This window comes from Bidens hawaiensis, unplaced genomic scaffold (genome assembly GCF_021521415.1).
Source record: "Bidens hawaiensis isolate Kalapana, Puna unplaced genomic scaffold, B.hawaiensis_p1.1 tig00053279_1, whole genome shotgun sequence".
NCBI lineage: Eukaryota > Viridiplantae > Streptophyta > Magnoliopsida > Asterales > Asteraceae > Bidens > Bidens hawaiensis.
The window spans coordinates 55,786-66,924 of record NW_027499605.1 but is presented as its reverse complement, the minus strand read 5'-3'; the positions used below and the strand labels follow the sequence as shown (position 1 = coordinate 66,924).

The 11,139-nt window shown below is 43.7% G+C and overlaps 1 protein-coding gene across 1 annotated transcript; it reads right to left on the bottom strand.

The window, feature by feature from the left end:
- Nucleotides 1-1,375: 1,375 nt before the first annotated feature.
- Nucleotides 1,376-10,923, bottom strand: LOC143600071 (putative F-box/FBD/LRR-repeat protein At2g05300). Its single transcript, XM_077077859.1, has 4 exons — nt 9,915-10,923; nt 9,669-9,821; nt 9,285-9,569; nt 1,376-1,601 (listed from the first exon to the last, which is right to left on the bottom strand). The coding sequence occupies exons 1-4, from the start codon at nt 10,776-10,778 to the stop codon at nt 1,560-1,562; spliced, it is 1,344 nt and encodes a 447-aa protein (XP_076933974.1). The 5' UTR covers nt 10,779-10,923; the 3' UTR covers nt 1,376-1,559.
- Between the last annotated feature and the right edge of the window lie 216 nt (nt 10,924-11,139).

Below are 11,139 nucleotides of genomic sequence, written 5' to 3'. Positions count from 1 at the left end.
TAGTTTGAGGATCTTACCTTATTTAAATAACCAACATACCAAAGTTCAAGATTTGCTTGACAAGATAATCCCAAAAAATTAGAGATTATGGATGAATTTGCAAGAATTTAATAGAAAAAACATCATCTTTAGGCCTCCATAAAATTTAAACTGTTTACCAAATAAAATCATAGCAAAACCAAATAATAATAATATTGATCAGAAAGTTTACACAACTTCTCATTCTCTCATATCATATCGCTACAACAAAATCCTCCCATTTCAAATAAATCAAACCATATTTCTTTTATTTTAAAAGAGAACGGTCTTCAAGATTCTTATTAACAATTATTCAACATAATAAGACGGTCTTTGATGCTAGATTCTTCTAGCTGCCCGTGACAAACGCAAAGGCGAACATCCCACATGCCGCCGTTGGAAGAAATGCATTGTGGGGACTACCATCTTTTTGTTAATTCTTTTTTTCCCAGCTCACACCATTAATTTTTAATGGGCATAAAATAGGTTGCATGTGGAAAGGTTGAGTATGCTACTATTGAGGGTAAAATTGAGTTTGTGAGAGGAACTAATAGAAAGTTGATGTGACATGTTGATTAGGCCTACATGTTAAAGGAATGGGGTGCAACGTTGCAGACAGACATACATAGCTACTCAAAAGATAAATGCAAAAATTTGATAATAAAACCGATGGATGAGTTATGACATTTGCTAATGGAGTTAAGTGTCACAGACTCCTAGTTTAAACGTACTTAGAATTTGTTAAATAAATTGAATTTTAATAAAAGAGATTTGACAATTGAAATTTGTAAAAGATTTTTGGAGGTGACCGTAGCGGTGACAACAATGGTGAAAACGATGAGAAGACAAGATTAAAATTTGTAAAAAAAAATTTGGAATCCATCTAAAAGATATGAAGCCAATGGTAATGGTGAAAATAATGGCAGGAGCGATGCGGAGCAACAGCAAGGCAGTGGATGTAACGGTCATAAGTGAGAGATTCAAATTCTTTTGGTTGTATGCTTTTAAGAGGGAATGTTAAACTACTTAACATGAAGTTTGAGTAATTAGTTCACATTATAATTTCAAATTACATACCAAGCAAACGCATAAATAAAACACATCTATTAAAAATGCTGCATCCATGAGAATACACCCCACCGTAGTTGGAACAAATTTGAAGGGATGCAAGCTACAAACAGATACCTACAAAGAGTGCAAGACACATTCCACTTTCAAAATACCAACGCCAAAACAGCCCAAAGCATCATTCACAAAATTTAAAGAATCAAATGGGAGTGCATGTTTGAATCAAGCAACATTATAAACTAAAACCGCAGGCACAAAACTAGATGCATACCAATTCTACATCAAAATTCAAAAAAATCAACTAGATGCATTGTAGATTCCAAAGTTTGCATAAAAAAAATTACCATAGATGCAAACAATTTGAATCTTGAACAGCTGCAGAATTCTTGGTCTTTTATAGCTCATCCTAATCGATTTGCATCAAGACTTCCAAAGGTGAAAACGAACTCAACGAAGGCTACGGGTTCAAGCAATTAAAATGCATATGCTTCATAAGGGTCCTCGTATTCAGGTTCCTACCAAAAAAAAAAAGAGCCAGTCCGTACGCTTCCAGAAGATCTTTTGTACTATACCTACCAAGGTATGGACAAATAGACAAGATCTGACAAAAGCAGCCCATGAACCAATCACAGGGTGACAGCTCACTGACAATAGTACGAGGAGGAGCACGCTCCAGTACAAAATGTCACTATCAGCCGCTGTCTACCCACCAACTCCCATCGTGGCACGAACGTAGCCCGTAGTTGGTGGAAAAAGAATATTATACAGCTGGCCGTACCTGCTTGGAAACCTACCTTCGGCTATAAATACTCCAACACCTTGGAACGGTATCATCATCTTCTCTCTAGCTATTTCTCTCTATATACACTTATATTCAGAGCAACCTAGTCTAATTCTCATGCCGGAGGGTGGTCACAAGGAGGAACCCCCCCCCCCTTCTCAGTGACGAGCTTACGGTGTCTATTTTGCAGGTTGAGAAGAATAACCATCTTTGCCGGACTTAACCCTCGTGGGGAAACATCTATTTACCCTAAGATTATCCTTAATCTGCCGGGGTCATTTAGTGTTTCTTCATTGGCGCCATCCGTGCATTAAGTTAAAACTAATTCTTTTTCTCAGTTTTTTCAAACTTCTGGAAAGATGGTTAAGGTTACTCCGATGCCAAAGCCACCGAGTGACCAAGAAACTCCGGTAACCACAACCCCAGCTACTAGGGGGACAACCGGTGAATACACGGTTGTTACGAATACTACCCCGGTTACCCAAGCCGGGGCAAGTGCAGTAATCAATCCTCTCCTGGGATTCATTGATACCCAGTTGGGGAAACAACAGATGAGACTTCAGCGACAAACACCAGAACAAGTTAAAGCTTGGGCGGAAGCACGTCAGAAAGAATTCCAAGCCGAGTTGGACGAACGTTTACGTTCACTCCAACAGGCCAATGACGAATTCGGAAGCACTCGACAATAGCTCAACATGAGCAATGATTGCGAGCATTTGGATGATGAAGATTGGGAAGAATCTGACAGTGACGCAAACCCTCGTCATAAGGCGAAAGGGAAGCGTAAAGAAGCAGACTTCCACTCGAGAAGAAATTTCGAGGGAACCTTCAAACCAAAGAACACGGGAGGAAACCCATGTGACTTCTCCAAAACTTTCAGACCAACTGTTGCGAATGCGGGAACGTCCAAATTTGCAAGGGACATTGCGGAAGCAATCGCTCCAAAGAGTGCCAAACAGATGTCCAACATAGGCACTTACGATGGCATATCTGACCCGGACGATCACTTGAACAGATTTATAGCGGGGGCAACCGTCAGTAATTGGACGGAACCCACATGGTGTTACATGTTCCAGATGACGCTCGTCGGGGCAGCCAGAGCGTGGTTTGATCGTCTACCGGTCCACCACATCTATGATTGGGCAGACTTCCAGCACAAGTTCAGCCAGCACTTCAGTCAACAAAGAAAATATACTGAAGAGCAATGGACGATCCTCAACTGCATCCGGGAAGAAGACGAATCTTTGCTAGACTTCATCACTCGCTTCAACTCAAAGAAGCTAAGTCTGGGCACTATTAGCGAAGATCTTGTTCGCGCCGCTTTCATCCAGGGCGCTGAGTACCCAGAGCTTATCCGCACGTTGACAGGTAAAGACGGCATGCCATCCACGTGGGATGCCATCATGACGGCAGCCAAACGCTTTGCCGAAACGGAGAAGCAACTGGGAAGAAATCTTCCCCAGAGCACAAACCTCTACACGCAGAGAACAAGAGAAAATAACGTCCGTACCGCCCGACAAAATAAAAAGAGGAAGCTTGGTATTTGGCAGTCAAGGATAAACTTTGACACCTCATCCAGCTCTCGCCCTCTCTTAGGCAGAAGGGACAACATGCACTCGTCGAACCGGAATCCCAGATGGACGCCACTCACCAAAAGCGTCACCGAGATATTTTCCACCGAGAGGCTCCCATGGCCAAAGGTTCCAATAATCCGACAGCGTCAAAACGCTGATCAGAGCAAATCCTGTGACTTCCACGGGACAAAAGGCCACACCACTGAGGAATACACATCCTTGAAGGATGTCGTCGAAACATTCGTCAAGGATGGGAAACTCACACACCTCGTGTCGTCAATCAAGAACGGAGGGAGGAAAGACAATCGGTACAAGGGCAATGGAAGGAAGCCCGTCGACATCAGCATTCACATGGTTCATGGCAACATCAGCGGAAGAAAACGACGAACAACAGAGCCAAGTGCGTGGAAGGAAGCAGAAGTGCGCTTCCCGCGTGTGCCAGTGGGCCCAACAAAGAAGGCCCCATAGTCATCAAAAGCCAGCTAGGGCACTACATCACCTCCTGCACCCTTGCTGTTCCTCAACGGTCATGTATAGGCAGTTCTTCGACAAGCTAGACGACGAAGACAAGGAACGCCTAGAAACAATTTATGCCTCGATGGAAGGGTTCGACGGCAGCACAAACATCCCCTTGGGAATCTTATCTTTCCCCGTCACTCTCACGGACGGGAAGTACTCCCGCACGGAAGACGTGGACTTCGTTGTAATGAGGAAGCCACACCACACATACGACATTCTCTTCGGGAGAGACGGGATGGCAAGATTTAATGTTGTGGTGTCTTTGGTCCATGGTATGATGGGATGGCCAACAGCTGAGGGAATCGCGATGATCACGGGCATTCCCCAGGTATGCATCGCATCCGTCTCATCTAAACCCAAACCAAAAATGGCTAAACCAACCATCTCTGAGCCAGAAGAATGGGCCTTCAATGGCAAATACCCTAACCAGGATGTTACCATTGGCCCAACGATCACTAATCCCACACGCACCTTACTCAGACGCTTGTTGCAAAAAAATGCCGACATCTTCTCGTGGACACCAGCTGACATGACTGGTGTACCTCGAAGTAAGGCTGAGCATAAGCTCAAGTGTGACCCGGCGTTTACACAGGTCATACAAAAGCGTCGCGTAATGGGTGCTGAGCAGGCTAACGCGTGTAGAACCCAAGTCAAGGAACTCCTTGACGCAGACATCGTACGCGTTAGTAAATATCAAACATGGGTTGCAAATCCCGTCATGGTACCAAAATCCAACAAAAAATGGCGCATGTGGATAGATTTTAAAGACCTAAACAAAGCATGCCCCAAGGATTGTTACCCGTTACCCGAAATTGACCTTAAGGTAGATTCATTAGCACCGTTTCGCCTTAAATGTTTCCTTGATGCGTATAAAGGGTACCTTCAAATCCACATGGCTGTTGACGATCAGGATAAAACCGCATTTGGGACGCCCGATGGCACATTTTGTTACCAAATGATGCCATTCGGACTAAAGAATGCCGGATCCACATACCAACGCCTGATGGACAAAGAGTTTTATGCCCAAATCGGGAGGAACTTGGAAGTTTACATGGATGACTTGGTCATCAAAAGCCTCGAGCCAGAGGCGATGTTAAAAGACATCGAAGAAACTTTCAACACGCTCAGAAAGATAAACATGAAGCTCAACCCGAGCAAGTGTTCCTTTGGGATGGAAGAAGGGAAGTTCTTAAGTGTCATCGTTACCAAAGATGGCTTCAAAGCGAACCCTGAAAAGGTCGAAGCCATTATGAAAATGGAATCACCTGCTACCATCAAACAGGCTCAGACACTGAATGGATGACTAGTCGCACTTAACCGCTTTTTGGCAAACCATGCGGATAGGTCGTTCCCATTCGTGTCAACATTGAGAAATTGCTTGAAGAAAACGCACTTCCGCTGGACACCAGAAGCGGAAACAGCTTTTCAAGAGATTCGGTCACGCTTGATCGAACTCCCAACGCTCACAGCACCAGAAGTGGGGGGAGGAATTAATTCTCTACCTCTCCGCCACAGACAGAGCAACCGGGGCAGTCTTACTAGTAGAACGAAAAGGCATCCAGATGCCCATCTACTATGTAAGCCGCGTCTTAACAGACGTGGAAACTTGGTACTCCACCCTGGAAAAATTAGTCTTAGCGCTTGTACAGGCTTCACGCAGGCTAAGACGATATTTCCAAGGCCACCCAATCACCATTCTCACCAACTTCAAACTTGCAAACGTTCTAAGCAAACCCGAGTTGTCAGGGCGCTTAGCCAAATGGGCAATTGAGTTGGGAGAATACGCGATAAAGTACAAGCCAAGACCAGCCATAAAAGGCCAGGTCTTGGCCGACTTTATTGCAGAAGTCCCCGCTTTGCGGGAAAAAGAGTGCCAGGAAGAGGCTCAACCCTCTCCAGCACAATACATTAACGATGTCTGGCGACTCTATACTGATGGAGCAGCCAACAACGAAGGTTCAGGCGCAGGGTTGAAACTAACTAACCCATCAGGCCAAGAATACCGGCAGGATTTCCCAAGTACGAATAACGAAGCGGAGTACGAAGCATTCTTGGCCGGATTAAGAATTGCGCGTAAGATGGGGTGAAAAACTTGGAAGCCCACGTGGATTCCATGCTAGTAGCCAACCAGATAAACGGGACGTACACAGCCGTGAACGACACAATGGCCCTGTACCTCGCACAAGCAAAAACCCTTATGCGCGATTTCAACGATTGCAAAGTTGTGCACATCAAGCGAAGCGAAAACAAATCTGCGGATGCGTTAAGCAAGCTTGCATCGTTAGCTTTCACCCACTTGGGAAAGGACATCTGCGTTGAACTCCTTGGAGCACCATCAGTCCCGCACAAGGAAATTTGTGTCATCCAAACCGGTACGGAAACATGGATGACACCAATCATAAATTACCTTGCGACGGTTGTACTACGAGAGTCAAAGACACAGGCAATCACTAAACTATCAACTCGTTGATGACATACTTTACAGGCGTAATTTTCTTGGCCCACTCCTCAGATGCGTTGACGACCAAGATGCCGACTACCTCCTAACGGAAGTACACGAAGGCATCTGTGGGATACACGCAGGTCCACGCGCAGTTGTAGCTAAGCTAAACAACGCGGGATACTTTTGGTCGGGGATGCACACGGATGCGCTGGCCTACATCAGAAAATGTAGGTCCTGCCAGCTCTACGCATCCAACACGCATCGCCCGAAGAACGAACTTGTTCCAGTCACTTCTTCATGGCCATTCCAGAAGTGGGCCATCGATGTGACGGGCCCATTTCCCACAGCAGCAGGGAACGTTCAGTTCCTAGTGGTAGCCATCGACTACTTCACCAAGTGGATAGAAGCAAAACCCCTAGCCCAAACAACCGCAAAACATATCAAAAAATTTATTTGGGAATTTATTATTTGTCGTTTTGGACTTTCACAGAATTTGGTGAGCGATAACGGCACCAACTTTGCTGACCAAAAGCTACAAAAGTGGCTGAAAGAGCTTCAAATCACCCACACCTTTGCTCAGTGGCACACCCGCAGGGTAATGGTGAGGTGGAAAGAGCAAACAAGAGCATCGTCGACGGCATAAAGAAAAGACTCTTGGAGCATAGATCCGGCTGGGTGGACGAAGTTCGACATGTCCTTTGGGCAAACAGAACGCTGAAAAAAGCAAGCACGGGCGAAACCCCGTTCAGCCTCACCTATGGCACTGAAGCCATGGTTCCAATCGAGATTGGTCTACCCTCACCAAGAGTCATAACTCAACCAGAAGACAATGATGCGGAAAGACGGTTAGACCTTATGCTAACCGAAGAGCGAAAAGACTTAGCCGCAGCGCGTGAAGAGAACTACAAGCGACAAATGCAAAAGTACTACAACACGCGGGTGAAACTCTGCAACTTCAATGTCAGAGACTACATACTGCGTAACAACGAGGCTTCGAACCAGGAGCGCCCAGGAAAGCTGGCCCCGATCTGGGAAGTGCCATACATTATTAAAGAAGTTCTGGGAAAGGGGGCATACCGGCTCAAAAGGCTCGATGGCACCCCCATCCCAAGAACATGGAATGGAACTCAATTACGCAGATGCTACATGTAGATCAATTCCAAACTTGTAACGAACAGGCCTAGAGCCACTTCTAATGGAAATGATTCTCCTTATCACATTGATGTTGATAGCCTTACCTTTATACTTATGAACTGACCACACTGATATGCCGGTATTCACCGCATAAATAAGTGAGGGAGGAAGTAAGTCGTTGCGTGTGGAAAGCGGCACAACCCGCATAAACACAAAAACAGTAAAAATTTCTAAGGGGAAGATGAGGAAAACCTTCACGCAGGTCAGACATAGATGAAGTTTGGTCATCCTACTAAGTGAAAAGGACGGTCCTACCCGCACAATCATGATAGAGGAAACAGAACATTAACCTATTATCTGACACGCGTCGAAAGGTTAACTTATTCAAAACACTTAGAAAACTGCTAAGTTAAACTAAAATATGCATGAGCAAATCATATAATGTTTACAAGGCAAGGCGTTAACAAAACATTTATATTCACATTAAAAGCTGTTCAAACATTACAAAATGTCTAGGTATCTACCCGCCTACAAAAAGTACAAATTTATCCTAACAACTTGGAGGATTCTGAAGATTTAGGCTTCGGGACCACTTCCTCCAAACCCACTTGAACCCGCACCATCAGTCGGCTGCGGCGGTTCGAGGAAAGCTTTGAGAACAGCTAACCCGTCATCAGCAGCAGCAACCTCATTAACCTTCTCCACAACCGGATGAGAGAAAGCAGCATACTGGTTCACAGCTTGGTCATAGGCAGCTTCAGTGTCAACATCGTGTAGAGGAAATTTGGAAGGCGGGATGCCTTTCTCTGCAAATCCTAGACCAAGCAAGAAACCAGCTTTCTCTCCATCCTCATGAGAAGCGTTGAGGGCTGCACTCATAGCATCATCATAGGATGTGTTCGCGAAAATCCGATGCACAACCTACACACAAAAAAAAAAAAAAAACTTTTCTAAGTATAAAGCAAAAAGCAAAGAATAATTGAGCTATGCGTACCTGCGGCAACGCTTCTCGTAAAAGCCAATATTTATTGGACAAGGACTCTTGAAGGGTAGCTTGAGCTTGATCGCGTGCGCGTTTGGCCTCATTCTTATTAAGGTTGGCAAGCAACACTTTCTTGGCAGCAGCCTCCTCAACGCTTTTAAGCTTGCGCTCAGTGCGACCAAGCACACCCTTCTGATCCAAGAGCTCCTGTAGCTTCTTGGCATCCTCCAAAGCCAAAGCCTCATGAGCCTGCTGAAGCTTCTCCAGTTTGGCTTTCAGTTCTTCATTCTCAGCGCGTAGAGGCTCAGCAACGGCTTCAGCTTTTGTGGCCCTTTCAGTGGCATTACACGCCGTTTCCTTAGCCAACCTAAGTTGTTCATTAACAACTTGAGTAGCCTTGGAACGGGCCTCATGCCTGGCTTGGATTGCAGCCTCAAGATCCTTGAAGGCCTTCTCTTTCTCAGCAGCGGTGGCGGCAAGCTTCTTGTTCTCCTCCCGCAGCGATCGCACCTGAGCCCCGTCCAAGCTACGCGCAGTCTTTAACTTATCGTTTTCACGACAAAGTAATTCGACACGCGGCTGCATCTGGGCGAGTAGAATTAGCGCAAGTCTCCATATTGATAAAAACTATAATGTATGACACCTTAGTTAAAAAAACTATCACAATTAGCAAAGTTAGAAAACGTTTTATGTGCTTGGTATTATATCTTTTAAATTTAACTTTAGTGTTAATAATTTAGCAAGCAGCAAAAGCTAATCAACTACCTGAGGTGGAGGCAATATCCAACGTCGAAAATGGATTTCACAATGTGGGGAAGCCCTTGGAATCTTAAGCACCTGTGCATAGAATGGGTGTTCTTCTATAAGTAAGTTTTCCTGAGCGTATACTGTTACTGTCTTCAAAACATGTGCATTCCCCAGCATGTAATCCAGAAACTCCATATCCCATGTATCCCCATCACATTTTGAAAACTTGATGGCCGTAAGTTTTGTTAGCAGACAAGCAGGAATTGACTTTCGATCGAATTTAACCTGACCAAGTTCCTCAGGCTTTTGTTTTTAACACAAGCAAAACAAAAGTTAAGTAACCCCGATATTATATAAGAACAAAAGCGATTAAACAACTTAAGAAACTAAATTAGGTCAAACCTTGACACCCCTCCAACCTACAAAATCAATACAAAAAGTTTCCAACTCAGGACAACTTTCAAGAAATTGAGTGATTTGTCCAAATTGCCATACACCGTTTAACTCCACTTTCTTCAAGTTTGGAAAGACGGGCAGAGGTGAAGCGAATGGGAACTTCAACAATGAACAAGAAAGTCAGTTATAAGAAAGTGACAGTTGGTGCAAGAATTAATGTATACAATTATTTAAGGAAAAAAATGAACTTACATCTTCAATTGCAAGAGTTTGAACTCCTCTTACTTTGTTTAGTAGATCAGCCGGCATATAATCAATTATACTTGACCAACATGCAATTGATGCCCCAACCAAAGACGACACATCTTCCATTACAAAAAACGAGCACAATATCCCACCAACAAACAAGTATTCAAGCTTAGGCACACGTAAAACAATTTTATTGTTATACACGTTGGTAGCTGAACTATATACTAGTTTCAGCCATTTCAAAGTAGGGATTTTGATTACGCAATCTTGTTCATCATTGCTTGATACTTCCAAAGATAAACTTTCAAGCACTGGGCAGCCACGGATGAATTTATCTGCATGGATGAAAGGACCGCAATACCCAACAATGTCAAGAGTTTTCAGGCAAGGAAGATAGATCTGAGACGGAAACTCCCGATATTGATAATCACAGTCACTAAGATCTAATCTGAAGTTGGTCAGCGTGTTGCAGGTGAACAAGCTTAAAGGTAACTCATGTTGGATACCACATATGTCAAGCTCACGAACGGTTAACCCGATTGCTTTATCAATCCAGTTTGATACACTTGACCGCAGACACATATATTGATTATAAGAAATGTGTAATCGAAACGATTTAACATGAGAAGTTTTGCAAAACTTGAATACCCGATTCACAAATTTTTTAAAGATGTTCGCATTGTAAGGGGGTCCTTGAGTATCATCAAAATCAAGGTTGGTGACCAAGGTCCAAGTGTACCTCCATCTTTTGGATAGAATGCTAGTTCGCACGGCAAATTTCGTAGGCATTAAAGAGAGTATGTGCGAAAGAATCTCATCAGGCAACACGCTAAGCCTATCATCTATATTCTCACTTACAGAACTCATTGTTTAGCTCTTAATTTGTTCCTGAAAAAGCAAACCCACAAGTTCAAAATCTTCCCAATACGTTTCAGATATTCAATTCCGAAAATTTACACATATGCTCAAACTACTTTGCAAACTTCACACTTACGGTTTTTAGACAGAATAAATGCTAGTTTTTGTGTTTTCTGTTTTTTTTTTATTTATTTTAAATTTAATTAAAAAAAACGAACAAACAACTAAATTTAAACCGGGTCCCTTGTTTGGTTGATTTTTGCTCTATCACCACCTCCGATCACCAAATTCACTACCAAGGAATTATTGTACTTGTTCTTTTTCCTAATTACTAAAAATCCTATGCCCTAATTGACAATGACGAAAAATT